The sequence below is a fragment of the Aureobasidium namibiae genome, assembly GCF_000721765.1.
Source record: "Aureobasidium namibiae CBS 147.97 unplaced genomic scaffold scaffold_12, whole genome shotgun sequence".
Lineage (NCBI taxonomy): Eukaryota > Fungi > Ascomycota > Dothideomycetes > Dothideales > Saccotheciaceae > Aureobasidium > Aureobasidium namibiae.
The window spans coordinates 288,543-306,245 of NW_013581197.1; the positions used below are offsets into that span (position 1 = coordinate 288,543).

At 51.4% G+C, this 17,703-nt stretch overlaps 2 protein-coding genes across 2 annotated transcripts; both read left to right on the forward strand.

Annotated features, from left to right (window-relative positions):
* Positions 1 to 747: 747 nt before the first annotated feature.
* On the forward strand, positions 748 to 9,312 carry M436DRAFT_10614 (uncharacterized protein; the record flags this gene model as incomplete). The annotated part of the gene is made up of 3 exons (XM_013570289.1): positions 748 to 4,142; positions 4,239 to 5,280; positions 5,317 to 9,312. Coding segments are annotated over 3 exons (8,433 nt in total), but the record flags the coding sequence as incomplete, so codon positions are not given.
* Positions 9,313 to 15,637: 6,325 nt separating this feature from the next.
* M436DRAFT_50769 (uncharacterized protein) lies at positions 15,638 to 17,113 on the forward strand (the record flags this gene model as incomplete). Its single annotated transcript, XM_013570447.1, has 1 exon — positions 15,638 to 17,113. The coding sequence occupies one exon, from the start codon at positions 15,638 to 15,640 to the stop codon at positions 17,111 to 17,113; it is 1,476 nt and encodes a 491-aa protein (XP_013425901.1).
* Between the last annotated feature and the right edge of the window lie 590 nt (positions 17,114 to 17,703).

A 17,703-nucleotide genomic window follows, 5' to 3' on the forward strand; every position in this document is an offset into this window, starting at 1 on the left:
CGCCATGACATGGCGGTATCCCCAACAATAGTTGATCACTCACATACAAAGTTGAGCACCAAGAGCGTTATAGTCCGCTCCAAATACCAAACAATGTTCCTTCATGTCTTTCTGAACTTCTTGTTTAATCGCGGTCTTGACTCGTGATATGTACACAGACACGCGGTGATGGTTCGCGCGGGCCGTTTCTACCCCAAAGCTTGACTGGAGAACGGGGACCCGCACAACGTTCATACCTTTTGACGTCGAACCTCACAAAAGCTTCTCCTTGGACATCTGCTTCTCACACATTTACAGTATGCAGGATACGTCTGAACGGCACCCTGCGACCACCCTCAAGAACAAGCTCTCGGTTGCCCTGCTTACGGGTGGGGTCACAAAATGCGGGAGGCTGGGATAGTGGTCGGGCACCAAACCCAAGCAGGCAAAGGTGAGCTGCAACATGCATGGGGGAAAAGGCGCGAACGCGACCCAGCGCCTGCCACGATAGATTGACCAAACACCACTCGTCTCTTGCGTCGCACTTTGTGTGAGCTTTGCTCTGAGCGTCAGTCTTGCTTGCTTGCTTGTTCACGCACTCCTCTCATGTCTCGTACGCTATCATGACCTTGTAATCACTGCATCTCAGACACGACGCATAATCGATATAATCAAGACTTGAATTGTTCACCTGCTGCTTCTTACGGTGAAGCTTCACACCATTTGCGACAGCGCCTACCGCCGCCTGGCACACGTACCTAGTCGACCATGTTCAGATCACTAAGCAGCAAGAACTCGGCATCCTCGTCCAAACGAAACAAGACGGTTCAATCGAGTCGCCGGACCGAATCCGTAGCATCTTCGTCTACGCATCGCAAACACTCTCGCAATGATGAACGCACTTCCAAGAATGACCGAAAGCCAACATCCACCCAACCTCCCGTAGATGGCTCCTCTAGTCTCTCCACCTACTATACCACTTCTGACCGACTTGACCAACTCGAACCTCGATCTTTGACGGAGGAGGCGATCAGGAGCCTTGGTATGCAAGATGATGAATGGAGAGACACATACTCGCACGCAGATGACTTGCCTTCGGGACCTGGGCATGCAGACAAGAGGGAACGCTTTGGCCATAAGTACAAGAACGACACAGGTCGGCGGTCCGACGAAGATCTGGATTACCACTCTCCAACTGGAGAAACCATGCCAGATGAGCGCTTGGTACCTCGAGGAGAGTATGCACAGAACTCGTTTGGTACATCTTCTCGTGTGCAAGACCAGTTCCCTGGTCAAGATCCCTCTACATTCGCACGTTCAGCGTTCACTTCTGCTACGACTCAAGGGGTTGTGGCTGGAGGCGCTGCTGCTGAGTACTACTCACAGGTTTCGATGCAGCCTCATGAGACTGGAAGCCAAAATATGCCCTCGCAAGCCTTTGCCGCCTCACACAAGACATCGAATCGTCCTACAGGACAATTTGAACCTTTGATGTCTAACGGCTCTGCCTATCCTAATAACTCGTACACTACTGCTCCTGCTGATGTCCCGTACAACGACAATGCCGCAAATCAAAACTATACATACAGTCAACCGCAAGGTCCAACCGAGCATCTCTTGCAGGGACACACTAGCTCATACGGAGTCCAACACCAGCACCCTCAGTCCGTACCTTCTGCAACAGCCTATACTGATACCTCCTACACAACACCTGTGCCCAGTCAAGTTCAAGGACACGGTAAGCACGCCTCGACGGGCCAGAACTTGGCACATGTCGCAGCCGCAGAAGCTGCGGTAGCAGATGCTCATAGCCAACATCATCATACGATGCATCAGTACACTCACTCGGCTCCTAATGGTCATGACAACAGCCACGATGAGACGCACGGGTACTCTCCTCCAAGGCCGTATACTTCCGGAGCCATGGCGATGCAACACAAGCACAAAGGTTCGATAAGCAAATTTGTGGACTGGTGGAAGGACTATGAAGACGTTCGCAAGATGGAAGAGTATACTGAGTACATTGGCGTGTGCAAGTATTGCTTTGACCCTCGCTCTACCGCTACAGACGCACCCAGGAAGCATAACAGTGGAGGCAGACGTTCATCTGATTCATTGCGAAGACGCTCTAGAGAATCTCTCCGCCGAACTCACACGAACGGATCGGACTATGGCAGAGTAGACAAGGATGCGAGATACCACTCGTCCGACAGTGAGCGCCGTAGCAAGAGAACTAGTTGGCTAGGAGCTGGTGTTGCTGCATACGGTCTATCGAAAGTTGGAAAGTCGTTGTGGCAAAATTCTCGTGATTTCGACGACACTTATAGTGTCAAATCAGGGAGAAAGAGCGAGGTCTCTAGGAATGGCAGTCGCAGGGGTAAGAATTACTCCTCCGGTCTTGACAGCAGATCAGAGCGCACTGAAGATCGTAGAGGTGAACATGATAGCTTCGACGAACGGCTCAAAGCTGGGATGTACAACCTTTACAGACCGGAAAACTTGAGCTCGGACGTAAGAGTCACCGAAGATGGTCGATACGGTACTGCCAAGTCAGGCTCGGCGACCGCGGGAGGCTCGCAACATACCGAAGACCAGATCCATGTTCGTCATCCTAGTCCCGGAGCTGGACATATCTCCCGACATGCGGCATACCGCAAAGGATACAAAAGCCGATCAAGAAGTCAGAGTCCTTCTCTGGCTCAGATTCTGGGACTGACCAGCTCACACAGACGCACATCAGCAAAAGCTTCTCGCTCCTCCTCACTGCAGCAGGATAGCATGTTTACCAATTTCCTTTCCAAGCCGTCAAACAGGAGTAAGCCCAAGCAAAGTACCAAGAAGGGGTTCTTCAATTTTGCCAACTCGTCCTCATCATCTTCCAACCCCGACCTGGCATTTGGTGTCTGGCCTACCAATAATGGCAAATCGACCAAGAAGCTTCCTCGCAAAAGCTCTGACGAGTATCTCAAGGCAACTCTGTTAGGCATCGGTGCCACTGCGGCTGCCCTTAGCGCCGTGCAGCGAAGTAGACTCACGAGCAAGAAGGCAGATACCTCGCGACTACGCAATAGAGATCACCTTCATGCAACACAGCGAAGCAAGCAAAACAGCGGTGAGGAGGATGGCTGGGAATCAGCTACTGATCACGAGAGTGGTTCCTCTGGCCTTGCGTTTGGTGACTTCGAAAGTGGCATAAGGAGACCTCGAAGACAACGCAGCTCCGAATCTATCACATCTCAGAGCTCCGGCACTGACAAATGGAGCTGGCGTTGGCGTCGAGAGGCAGACAAGAGAGAAGTCACCAAAGATGTGTCACAGACCAACCGCAGCCATATCGGTAGAGATTTGAGCCTTGCCACATCGCAACCACTGCGATATATGGCCCCGGCTCCGATCTCTAGCCCGATGCATTCTGATGTTCGTGGATCACCATCTATGCCCGGTGTATACCCAGAACAATCATACAATGTCAACGGCACACCGATACAGCAACCGCAGCCCATGATGCCTCTACGATCTAGCATATTTGGAACCCAGACTCCGCCTGATACCTCTCACAACGATCAATATAGCCCTCGAGTCTCTGCGTGCCCTACTATTCCTACAGAGCTGAGACGCACCCAGTCGAGTCCTGTCTCGAATAACACTATGCGCAACGCTGCAATAGCTGGAATAGCAGGTGCGGCTGCTGCTGGAATTCTTGCAAATGGCAAGGGCAGAACTAGAGACGATAGTCCTAGTAATGTCCGTTTCGAACTCACTGAAAAGCAAGCCAAGAAAGAGGAACGTCAATATCGCAAAGACAACGCTAAAGAGAGCAAAGACCAAGCCAAGGAGGGGGCTAGAGCGAAGAAGGAGCGTGCTCGCCTCGACCGCGAAAGAGCGATGCAAGAGGACTCGGTCCGAAAGGCTACTGAAGATGCAAGACACTACGCGGAAGAAGCAGAACGTCAAAGATACATCGCCGAGCAGACTCAGCAGCAACAAACTCGAATGCGAGAGGCAGCGGCTGCTGAAGCATTGGTGCGAGAAGCGTACCGCCGGAGGAGAGAAGAGACCAGGGAGTTCATGCAGAACGCACTTGCCGAACAAGCTTGTGAGGCCGAACAGAAGAAGCAGCGCGAGGCTTGGCAAGCTCAGCAGATGGCAGGTGCGAGACAGGAGTCTCCTCCACGTCCTCGAGCTGGTCCTTCTTCAACTTCTCGATCGACTGCCGGTGCGTCACCCAGATTCTCGGACGACAATCTTGAACATGACAGAAACGTTTCTACGAGCATGCCCTATGCTACTCGTTCTTACGAGCCGTCCAACGAACATAGTGGTCAGCCTCTCATGGACGACGACCTCATCGACCCAGAGTTCTTCACCCGTAGGCGTAGTCACAGCGATCTAGCTCGACACGAAGAGCTCGCTAAGAAAGCAGCTGCCAAGATCGTCGCTGATCTTGAGGATAAGTACAGAAGTCCTGCACCATCCCAGGCTGAGTTCTTCGCGCCGAGAGAGCTTTTCGAACCATCAAAAGGCAAGACTAAAGTCCATGGACCGATAGACGACAACGACTTCCAGGTCTACCACATGTCAGAAGACCAGCTTGCATCTATGCCCAGCGAGCCACCACCACCATACCAGCCATCGTATCAATTTGCCAATATGCGAGACAAAAAAGGACCAGCACCGTGGGACATTCCCAAGCTCAATGTGATTGCGCCTACACCTCCTGCAAGCTACGCGGGATCGGCCAAGGATGACAAGTCACCGATCAGTGCCTCAGAGAGGATCACACGCGAAGCTAACGAGAAGTCAATCGCTGATGTCGAACTCCAAAAGTCGAGTAAAATCAGCTGGGGCGAAGATCAAACTCGTTTCTACGAGATAACCACTCCTGAGTCGTCTCAAGAGCACGTCGTTCTGCCTGATGGACTGCCTCAAAAGGTGTCAGTTCAAGCAAAAGCCCAACATAGTCCTACCAGTCACACTTCAAATCTGGATATGGATGGGGCCGATCATCTCATTGAAGAGATCACTCGACAACCTCCATGTGCATCCGCCGAACGCTTCTACCAACAACCATTTGTTGAGAGCGTTGACGATATTGCTTTCACTATGGACTCGCCTGGTACAGAAGGTGCACCACCCGTACAAGGCTTCGTCGAAGGTGAAATCGATGATGCGACTGAACAAGATGACCAGATGCCTCATATTCCTGGCGGCTTCGATGACATGACTCCAGAGCCTCAATCCGAAGACATGCTTGACAGTGCGGTGCAAAATTTGAGACGTCAAATTATGCAAGAACAACAAGTTCCTAGCGGACTAGCGCATTCGCAAAGATCCAAGTCCCCACCAATCATCGAGCAAGACCAGGATGATTACTTCATGACCAAGAAGCAGAGAAGGCGACGAGACAAGGAAGCAAGGAGAGCATCCCTCGTGGAAGACCAGCGATCGCCAGTCGATAACCAAAGTGATTCATCACGTATGCATCAGCCTCGTTCCAGCTCGGAAGAACGTGACGTTGTACCAGGAGCATACGTTTCAACCCCAGGATCTGAACCACTACAAAATCGCAAGCATAATGAGCAATCTTCACGCTACGAAGAGGTCGATGCATTGATTGGTGCTGCAGCGGCAGTAGGAGCCCTCGTGCACAACGCTAGGTCTCGATCGCCAACCAGGAGAAAGAGTGAGCCAGAGGATTTCGACCGTCAGCGTGCACATTCTTCACACTCAGAACCTCGAGACACTGTTTCGCAATCCACACCTACATCGCCAGTTTACGAGCGTCGACCATCTCTTCCCAGCCATGCCTTTGACGATCTTGACATGCTCCCTGGTAGCAAGAAACCTAAGAAGTCTAAGAGAAACAGTCTGCTCAACTATCCCGCTATCGGGTCTCCGCTTCGGTCAGCCATGACTTGGGATGACCATATCGAACTCATGGATGTCAGGGAGTATGACCAATCTGCTCAGACGCAATCAAATAATGCTGACTACGATAATGGACACTCTCTCGACGACACGGAGGTAGAGTTGAGAAGAAACCTCACCTCGCCCGAGTCTGAGCGTGGCGCTGCATCCATCGTCTCTGCACCTGCTGGTGACGAAGACAGTGGTAGAAGACGCAAGCATAGAAAGCCGCACCGCGAACGTGAGAAGTCCGCCTCACCTCGCAGAAGTATATCGGTCGCAGCGTCAGAACCGTATGAAAGCTCTCGTAAGCACAAACGGCGATCACATCGTGACGATGCCGATCTTGATGATGCATCCTCAATCCGCTCTCGTAGTTCTCACAGCTCCAGGAGGGACGAAGAAGAAGGCAAAGGCAAGAAGAAGGGTGGCATTCTTAGCCTCTTCCGTCGTAAGACATCGGATGATGTTGTCGGTAGTGAGCAGAAACGTGCCAATGGTGACGAAGAACGTTCCAAGTATCACCGTCGCCGCCATAGCTCCGAGCACGCCAATGGTGAATTCGCCAAGCGCAGGGACTCGCCTTCCAGATCTAATTCTTATGTCGAAAGAGACGACGCTTTCTCTAGACACTCGAGCAGTCCTCGACATCGGCGCAAAAATCATCGTGATGAAAGTGTAGATGATGTCGACGTCGCTTCCCAAACCTCAGAGTCCAGGCGCCACCACAAGCATCGTAGTCGAGATCAGAGCCAGTCTCCAGAGAAGGAGTTCGATGACACTAGATCTCAAACCTCGGAATCGAGGAGGAAGCATAGGCATCGAGAACGCGATCTGGACTTGGACGTTAGGAGGTCGCTATCGCGAGACAGTAAGACCACAAAGGACGAAGACAAGTCTTTTTTAGTGGATCGGGTAGAGGATGAGGAGTCCGTACCTCTACCCGAGGATGATTCCCTATCATCATCTCAGGCTTCAGAGTCAATCGAACATCTACAGGGATTTATCGCGTCACCGGTGCATGACAAGATGGAAACAACAGAGCAAGTCGATGACTCGACACTATCGCCAATGGTCACTGATGAGCCGGTGGACTTCATGGAGGGTACTGTCCCGGAAGATCCAGATGTGCCAACGCAAGGAGTTGAAGCCAGATCTGATTCATTGCCATCTGAAGCGCTGTCACCGCCCAGCAAGCACATGACACCGGCAAGACCTATCGTTCCCTTACGCATCAGCTCCTCCACAGCTGTCCCATTACGATTTCGTCGTCCACCAACATCGCCAAGTCTCCCAAAAGAACGGTCGGCCAGCTTCAGCTCTTCGATTGCACAATCACCATCATCACCGATAACGCCGAAAGCGAAGAGACCTCTATCCTCAGAATTAATGCACTCAACTGAGTTCAGACCACTGTACCTACTCGAGCGCACACGTAAGCCCCAAACTCAAGAATCTGAACAGGATCTACCAAGTCTGCCTCCAAGTCGTAGCACGAGCTCATCCAGTCTCCAGAGCAGTGAAGACTGGCAGTCGGCGGCCGAAGACTTTGACCCGAGCGAACACGATAATCTGAGTCCCCCCAACTATGACCAGTCGCAAACTGAAGAGCCTGAAGATGTCTTGGGGTCTGCGCAAACCACACCCAAAGCGACTGAGTTTCCGAAGCACATACTGGACCATCGTCCTCATTTGGAACCAGAGTACTACTCATGGAGCGATATGGAACGTGAGGAACATCTACGCCAGGAGAATGAGAGAGACCGCCACAACGACTTAGTAGAAGAGCAAACTGCTACTGGTGATGAAGTTCGTTCTGGTATAATCTCTGACGATGCAATTGTCGAATCACACATGGATCCAGAAGTAGTCGTCAATCAAGATCCAATGACGACCGACGTGTGGGGTGAATTGAGCGACGAAGAGCTTTCTCGCACCAAAGCGGGTGTTCGCGAAGAGCCCGAAAAGCCTGTATTGCAACTACAGGAGCCGGAATTTGAAGCAAGCTTTATATCCCCAGCCAAGAAGCGCAAGAACAAGAAGGCAGCTAAGCTGGGAACCTCTTCCGTTTCGACACTCACTAGCCCGATTCGCGAAACACCCGCAGAACTTGCAAGAAGAAGGGAAAAGGACGCACAAGATGCTGTTGATACTTGGTTCCAGCCAGTCGATGGATCAAGAGAAGCAGCTGTTGTAGATGAAGTCGATGCAAGCCTTGTGCCTTTGCCAGAATCCTCAACTCCGACCGAAGCGAACAGCATAGAGAGCGAATCTCTACCTGCTCCTATACAAGAGAATGAAGCTTTAAGACAAGAGCTTGAATCTACTTCTCCATTGCTGTCGCGCAAGAAATCGAAGAAGGGCAAGAAGAAGCAGAAATCTGTGGTCCTGGATGAACCAAGTTCTGGATTCACGTCTATCGAAAACCCCTCGGAAGCACAGATGGACTCCGAGATCGCACCCGAAACTCAATCTCCTATGGGGATTCTGCCCGAGAATGGAGAGCGGGAATCTCAAACAGGAACGCCTCCTGATCCAACAGCTCATGAACATCGCCTCAACACTGAGGATTCAAAAACAAATGTCTCGATTGATATCCCAGACGAGGTCCCTACACTAGTTGGTCCAGAGCAGTCTCAATATGACAAACAGCTTGAAGAACCAGATTACACAACGTCCAAGGCAGAACGCAAGAAGCAGAAAAAGAAGGCAAAGAAGGCAGCACTTTCAATTGCAGTCCCTGCTGTTGCTGCAGCCGTGTTAGCTGTGTCCGATCATGAAGGTCCGGAACAGGGTGACAGGAGTCCGGCTGCAGGACATGAGTCCACGTTTGTCGATGACAGAAAAGACGAGAGACCAATCGAGGGGTCTGTCGACGACTATGCGAGCTCGGTTCCTGGTACTGCTGATGATCATCCTAGAGAAGTAACTCTGTCCGAAGAAGCTCCTAAACGTGCTGTCTCCACTGTCGAAGCCGAACGATTTGAAGAACCTGGCGCAATCGAGCAGCAAGATGCAGCGGACGAGCCAATTGAGCTTTCTGAACCCATCAAAGAGTTGTCCCTTGAAGAAATTTCACTTCCGGATGAGACTCGGGACGAATTAGATGAACTCGTAGCCAAGAACCCTGTCTCAGAGTCAAGCGTCGAGAGTACACCTCAAGAACAGGCTCAGCGTGTACCCGAAGACGCACTCGAACAGAGACCCCCGAGTTCAGGAAAGACTAATCAAGAAGCAACAAGCAAAAGGTCGTCTTGGTTCTCCTGGCTGCCAGGCAGTAAGACACAAGAAGCCGATGAACCGAAGATTGAGTCCAGGGCGATCGTCGACTTCCAAAAAGAGTCCGATGTCCTTAACCAAGAGCCTTTCGAACGTCTTCTTGAGCAGCCAACACAACATCCCGAGATTGTCGACGAACCGAACATTAGCCGAAATATTGTCGAGGACCCTGTTCAGAGCAAAGAGAATATGGCTGATGACTACAAGGCTGTTAAGGCGAGAGAAGTAGTGGATATTGAGGCCTTGGAGCATGACGAGTTTTCCGTCGATGCTAATATACCATCTCAGACTCAGCAAGTACTTGAGGAACATCTGCCGTCGAGCTTTGAGGCGTCGATGAGCGACAAGAACGACATTACAGCCATCGAAGATTCTAAGCCTGGCCTTCATTCCGACATACACTCTCATGAGACGACACCTGATGCAATCGAGCCCGTGTCAGCCGAACAAGGAGTTGACCCTGATCTTCCTGAGGATAGCGTGACTGAGGTTCCTGAGAACATTCTGAGCCCCTCTGAGGCAAATGTGGACGAGCCTCAAGAAGAGGGCATTACACTTTCATCAGTCCAAGAGCCCGAGCCCATTAAAGATTTCTGGACACTGCCAACTAAGAAGAGCAAGAAAGGCAAGAAGGGGAAGACGGCGGTGAAACAAGAAGCTCTGTCAGAATCAGCGCTACTGTCCTCTGCAACTGCGAAGGACGAATTCCTGGATTTGGAAACTCACATGACCACAAATGAAGGTTTCGTCCAAGTCAATGAGGCCATTGAAGCTAGAGAGCCCGGACTGCAAGTCGAGCATGCTGTGGTAGCCGAGCAAGCTCCAGCTCCACTTCCAAGGGAGACCGTACTAAATGTCATTGGATCACCGCCAATTCTAAGCTTGGAAGAACGAGAGGATCCATCCGAGAATGTTCCCGGACTCCATGAATCGACACCAGGGTCAACCGAGGGCGGTGCCACTTCGACTGAGCCTGACGTCCTAGACAAAGCACAGGATACTGACGAACAAATGACCCTGCACGGATCTCTTCCGAGCGCCGAGCCTATGACCGCAACTGCTGAAGACGAATGGGCCATGCCGTCTTCCAAAAAGAAGAAAAAGAAGGGCAAGAAAGGAAAGCAGGCCGTGACAGAACCTGTCGAAGCTGTCGAGATTTCCACAGCCACACAAAGTCTAGAACCTCAGCAGTCCGAATCTATCGCCGAGATCGAGGATGCACCTGTCACGCCTGACGTCTTCGAGACTCCTGCAGAAAACACCTCAGCACAGTATTTTGCAACACCTGCCGATGAGCTCGCAGACCAGTACTTTGTTACTCCTATGCAGGAGATTCCCGAGCAGCCTTTTGCTGTTTCTGCGGATGATGCTGTGCAAGTGAGGTCCAACCAGGAGAACGAAGCCAACCCAGCATCACAAGAACAGTTTGGACGTCGTTCAATCACCCTGACTCAGGGGGATGTGCAGGATGAGCCTGCTGGAGTGGATCAGCCGCCGTTTACGCAGCATATCGAAAATACTGAAACTACCGCTTCAGACGCGACTCGTGAGGTGTCTGTTTCCGCCGTGGAGGGCAAAGCACCAGGGCCCTATGAATCCAAGATTGAGATGGCGAACACTGAGGGCAAGTTGAAATATTATCAGGACGAGCAAGTTGTCGATGAATCACCCGTCACAACACACAGAACGTCCGTCGACCCAATCCCAGACGCTCTCAAGCAATCGCAACCCGAGAAAGTAGAGGCGCTCTCCGAGTCTGTTCAAGAGGACCAACAAACTGCTAAGTTTCGAGCAAGCGACCAGATTACTCCACCAAACAGCAGGTCTGATCCAGACTTTCTTACGACTGAGCATGCTCAGCCCCAGGATACTCCTGAAACCCATGCCGCAGGGACCACTGATCCTAATGTCTTCGCGTTGACGTCTTCCAGGAAGTCGAAGAAAGATAAGAAGAGAGCAAAGAAAGCCAAGCAGCAGGAACTCGAGCCCGAGCCCTATGCACAAGCCACTGCCGAACTTGATTCTCCCGCAGTGCTCGAGGAGCTGCCTGAGTCTCCACGTGAGACCGAGCCTGCAGTATCTGTGACAGACGACAACGTTGGTGCTCCAATAGCCCCGCAGTCGCCTGAAGAAGATCCTATCATCGAAGAACAGCCGATTGCCAGGAAGCTCTCGAAGAAAGAGAAGAGAAAAGCAAAGAAAGCCGTGACATCTGGATTCGTATCACCTTCCGAGGACACGGCTGGTCCAACTTTGATCGCTCGAGATATCGCTAGCTTCTTTCCTGACATCACCGAGCATGATCCGTCCCTAGAGCCGACGCAAGTAGAGCTTCCTGCAGAGACAGATTCTGAGCTTGGACCCGTTTCACTTGACGAAACAAGAGAATCACAACAGATTGCAGAAGAATCGTCGAATGGCCATGCTGGACTCAACGAGCTTCGAGAGTCGGACAGAAGGCCTGAGAGACGCCCTGACGTTCACAACCAGGAACCAGAAGCTATTGTAATTGAAGAGACTGCCAGAGACCTCAGTCCCGACACAGTCCCTACTACACACGAGCCTATTGTCGTGCATGAGCCTCCAGTTGAGCCTGGCCTAGCTCACCATGATTCTGACATTGACGACGTTCACACTGCTGCGAGCGTGCCTGTCAACTCAACAGGTTCTATGGACGAGGCACAGGCTGACGAGGCAGAGATCAGAACACAGACTCCAGACCTCGAGCCTGCAGCTGTCGAGGACCAGGCACCGAGCGTGCTTGATCAGCTGATACTCTCCGAAGAGCCTGCTGCGGAACGTCTGGCCGAGCCAGTTAACAACAACGAAACACCCGTAGACTTGCACGACATCCAATACAGGGATCAGTATAACCCTGCAGATGGGACTACTGCACCTTTTCAGTCATACGAGGAGTCGTATCGCACGAAAGAGCTTGTCAGCACGGAAGAAGTTCAAGAAGAGCCTGTTATGACCACTGAAGAGCCTTTGGTAACAGAGAAGCCCGCGATGGAGCCAGAAACTATCCGAGATGTCATCCAGGAAGAGCAGTCTGTTGCCGATGCCGAGCCTGTACCTGCGAGGTTCTCAAAGAGAGAGAACAGAAAAGCTAAGAAGTCAAAGCAGGCTGCCGAGCCTGTCTTAGACGGTCCTGAATTGGGGGAGGCTCAGACTGTTGACATCAAAGCACCTGTGCATATCACTGAGAATGACCCGTCTGCCGAGATCCTAGATGGTTCTGTTCCTCAGCAGCCTGATGAAGATCTGGAGTCCTTCACATCTACATTGTCTAAGAAGGCCATCAAGAAGGCAAAGAGATTGGAAGCAAAGGAGATGGAGGAGTTCGATGTGAAAGATGGAGTCGAGCCCACCAGTGTACAAGATCCAGATCAGGACTTTGCTGTTCCTACGGAGCAAGGATGTCCTGGATCCTCCATTAACGAGCCACTGGAACCGCCTAGCGTTGAATTCGCGGCTCAGAGAGAGGTAGAGACCGACCTCAAAGTCACTGCGGAGCCGACTGCACACCTCAGATCAGACGCCACTCAAGGTTCGGAGTCCAACACAACTCATGAACTTAAGAAAACTCTTGAAGCTGAGCCACTTGAAGAAGTCAACGCCAAAAAAGTGATCGACGGATCTGAGCATGCAGTAAATGATTTTCTGCCCATGAACCAAACCCCCACTGAACCAGCTGTTGAAGATACAAAAGCCCTCTCGCCTGCTCAGCCTAACCTCGAGCGAAAGCCTGCAGAGAAAATCGCGCCGGGCTCTGATCAGAATGTGAACGAGTCTCATGAAAATAGCGAGGGTCCTGCTACACAGAGTGTTGAGACCCCAATGTCTGAGGAGCCCGTCGACTTCTGGGCCTCAATCTCAACATCCCAGAAGAAGAAGGACAAGAAAGGCAAAAAGACAAGACTTGAACATGAGGCTGTAGAGCAAGACAAGGTCGGCGAGGAGCCGATGTTGGACCTTCCAAACGAACTCGAAGGGCCAAAAACAGAATCCATCGAATCACTACGGGTTGTCAAGGATGAGCCAGTTGTCAATAAGGTTGAGAATGTCGCACACAAGGCAGTCGATGAACAACCGGTCACATCTGCTGCAGACGAGTGGGCAGTGCCAACAAAACAGTCCAAGAAGGAGAAGCGCAAAGCCAAGAAGCTCAAGAACTTCGAAGAGCCCCTGGCTGGTCAGAGCAGCGAAGAATATCCTGTTGCATCGGAAAATCTGCCAGATGAGATCATGGATAGTGCTGATCAGCCGACCAGGCATATCATCGAGCCAGAGCCATCGCCAGATCAACCAGAGTCAATGATCGACCCTGCCATCAACGAAGATTGGAGCTTTTCTCGAAAGCCTTCGAAGAAAGAGAAACGCAAAGCTAAGAAAGCGATGTTCAGTGATGAGCAGCATATCGAACATGGAACTACAGAGGTCAAAGAGGTCTCTCCTGGTATTCAGCGCGTCGTTGAGGACGCACCAGTCGATCCTGTCAACCACGAAGGCGAAGTCCCCGCCACCGCTCAAGACGTCGAGCTCCTTTCTACTTCTGTCAACCCATCTCAGGACTTAGACTTTGCAGACACTTTGGCAGCAGGCTTACAAGACTCCGGTTTCGATCCCCATCTTGTCATCGATGACCCTGTGTTCCATCGACGAGCGTCACCCACCAGTGTAGGAGAAGCTGACCCTGGTGGAGTCACGTCTACGACAACAAGAAGACCAAAGAGGAGTGGCAATCATAGTCGAGCTCCGAGCCCTACGCAATATGCTATCAAGGAGCTACCGGCAGCCGGGGTTTTTCAATCAGCAGAGCGTCCTAGCAATGACGACTTCTCAGAAGCTTTGACAGCAGGTCTACTCGCTTCTGGTTTTGCGCCTGATGCTCTTAACCACCTCTCGATTGATAGTGGAACTGCTCGAGATGAACCCGATGAATTCTCTTTCGCGATTCCGAAAAGAAAGAAGAAGAGCAAAAAGGCTACACGAGCCGAGACCGTGACTCTGGACCCAGCAGAAGAGGCCAATTCATATGTGCCAGAGAGCAAGACAGATCATCCGGTACCTAAAGCGATCAATGTCGGACATGCTCAAGAGGTTGAGAATGTCCGAGAGAGATTCGAAGGCGTTGGAAGGAGTATCGACGAGCCGGCTGACATATCACCAACGAGGTTAGCCAAACACAATTTCTTTCACACCTCCGAAGTCTCGCAATCCTTACCGGTCCGTATTGATCACCCAGTCCAGTCAGATAAAGAGCGCGTAGACCAGAGTCCCCGGCCTTCGGTCGACATATCTGCGATGGAGACTTTGATTAAAGACATTCCGCGACCAAGCACGACAGAGACGTTTACACCATCAATCACAGAACAACCTCGACAGTCGTCAACTACTGTTCAAGCTCACAGCGAGCCGGCGACATGGTCCTTTGACAATCTACAATCGCCTACAGTAGAGCATCTACCGGAACTCAGTCTAGAGAAGCAGAATGACGATCCCATTGTTTCGTCTGTACCTATCTTGGACTTCGTTGAGCAGAATGCAAAGGCTGAACCCATCTCGCCCGTAGACTCCACCACCAAAGACAGGACTTCGTATCTCTTCCAATCTCCGGTTGATCTGACAGCTTTCGACAAAGCGAAGAACTTATCGCAAGAGGCGATTCAAAAGCAGACCGGTCTCTACGAGCCTCGAGAGACATCGAGCCTGGATATTGGTACCAAGCCACAATTACCACCAGCACACCTACCACCAAGTCCTACAAAGTTGTCCGATATGCCTCTGCCGCCGATGCCCTCGAGAGTCGCAACGCCTCCTGCACCGCTTCCACCAAGTCCTTCTCGTGCATCTTTATCGTTCCCAGCCCCCTTGCCGCCAAACCCGCGCCCAGTTCAATCACCTCCTTTGACCAGAAAAAAGAGTCTCTATGATATCGGGTCCCCAGGCCCGGGGCACTCTAGCAAGGCTGCAAGACGGTCTGCACCACCACAGCAATCGTTCCGAGAACAGACCAATCTATATCAAGTGAAAGGAACGCAAGCTGTGGAAAGAGAGGAATTGGCTGACCGGGTACCGATTTTACGACCCACGAATTCGAACCTGTCGATACTAAGCAACAAAGAACAACTTCGATCGGCTAGTGCAGGAAGCGACCGCTCTGTCACACCTTCCCTACGACGAATCAATAGGAGCTTGTCAGGTGATTTGAGGGCGGCTAGCAGGACGCATGGACCACCAACAACAATCCCCATCGAACCTCCCCCCACACCGCCTTTGCAAGACGAGGACTTCAACGGTCACGGTGCTTCCCGTCCTCCGGACATGGCAAACATTTATGTGAGTAATGGTTCTTCTGTATATCGAGAACAATCAATGCTAATATGTATTACAGGAGGGTTGGGGCGATGTCCGCAGCTCGCCGACCGTGTCCCCGACGCGACCGCCGAGCATGCGCAAACGTCAAAGCATGCATATCCTTGACCTAGAAGCTAAACTCGACCAACTCGCTTCCGAGAATCGTTACCTACAGGATGCCATCGATCAAACCACACCATCACATCCTTCGCTCGATGACAATCTTGGTCTTCAAGATATGCTCAGAACACGTGACATGCAACTCCATGAAAAAGATGCAGAGATCCAACAGATCCGATCTTTACTCGAGCCACTGCAACGAGAAATTGCAAAGTTGACTGATGTCAACAATAATCTCTTCGAAGTCAATCGAAGCTTCACGGCCAACAATGATGTTTCATACACTACTTTGCAGAACGAACATGCAAATGCTCACAAGCAAATACAGCAAACGGGCCATGAACTTGAAAGTCTCAAGAGACAACACCATGAGCTTAGTGACAATATGGAAGACATTGTTCGGCAGGAGATTGCCAATGCATTGGAAGATAAAAATGCTGAGATCAGAAAACTACGCGAGGAGCTTAATCTGGCTAGTCAACAGATCCGCCTTCTTCAGAGTGAGATCCTTGCGTCCAAGGGCGACAACTACCTCACGGTCCGCGACGAAGACTACTTTGATGCATCATGTCAGAAGCTCTGTCAGCATGTTCAGCAATGGGTTTTACGCTTCTCAAAATACTCCGACAACCGCATGTGCCGTTTGACTTCAGACTTGACGGATGAGAAAATCGCAGCTAGACTCGACAATGCCATACTGGATGGCTCCGATGTTGACAAACTGCTCGGCGATCGCATCCGCCGCCGCGACGTCTTCATGTCTGTAGTCATGACCATGATCTGGGAATACGTGTTTACTCGATACCTCTTCGGCATGGATAGGGAACAACGCCAGAAACTCAAGTCACTGGAAAAGATACTATCAGAAGTCGGTCCTGCACGTGCGGTAGCACAGTGGAGAGCAACCACCTTGACGCTTTTGTCTCGCCGACCAGCGTTTGCAACACAACGTAATCTCGACACTGAAGCCGTGGCTCAAGAAATATTTGCCGTGTTGTCTGCTTTGCTGCCGCCTCCTGCGCAGTTGGAAGCACAGATCTTGTCGTCGTTGCGCAATGTGTTGCGTCTAGCCGTCGAGCTGTCCATCGAAATGCGCAGCCAGAAAGCAGAGTACATCATGCTGCCGCCTCTGCAGCCCGAATACGACACCCAAGGCGACTTGATACGCAAAGTGCACTTCAACGCTGCTCTCATGAATGAACGCTCTGGCGAATACAACAGCAATGACGAGTTAGAGAAGTCCCAGGCGGTGGTGAAGATTGTACTGTTTCCGCTTGTGGTGAAGAAGGGAGATGATAGTGGGGAAGGCGAGGATGAGATTGTGGTTTGTCCTGCTCAGGTGCTTGTTGCTGGGTCCAAGCAAGGGAAAAAGGTCGTTAGGGTGTTGAGTGGGGCTATGGATATGGACAATCCTAGGAAAAGCAATCAGAGTATTATTTCTGGGTTGGAGAGTGGGAATATGATTTGAGGGGTTGAGCAGAGGGGGCGGAGAAGGAGTTGTACCCTATGGACCAGTCGTGTCACTTGACAATTCTTACGGCGGTATGATTCATGAATGTGATGTGTAGTTTGAAGAAAAACGAATTGTTTCTCGTGCAAGCTTTTAGATTATTGTTCGTCCCATCTACAGCCTACTCTCAGCAGCACCCTGCCCCTTGGGCATTTTCCTATCCACACCCAGCGCCTCCACATCCTTGGACTTGTAATAATGCGGCGCAACCTCCGAGAGCCACTCTGGCTGCAACGGGAAGCAACTGCGCATAAACTCCTTACTCGTCAACACCAACTCATGATAAACACACCACTTGGGCCTATTGCCAGTGGCAGCAAGCACCGACGACGGATGCAACCAAGTCGTCTGATTGTTCTTGACGGTGCGATAACTGTCCCCACCCCTCTGTATCCTCGCAGCATTGGGGAAAAACCCAGCCGTCAACGCCTTCAGAATCGGCGGGATGTTCGCGGGACCGGCCGACGAAATGCCAACTTCGACTCTATCGCACAGCTTCGCGAGTTGATCCCTGACATCTCTTGCTCTGGTGAGACTGCGCTGCTGCA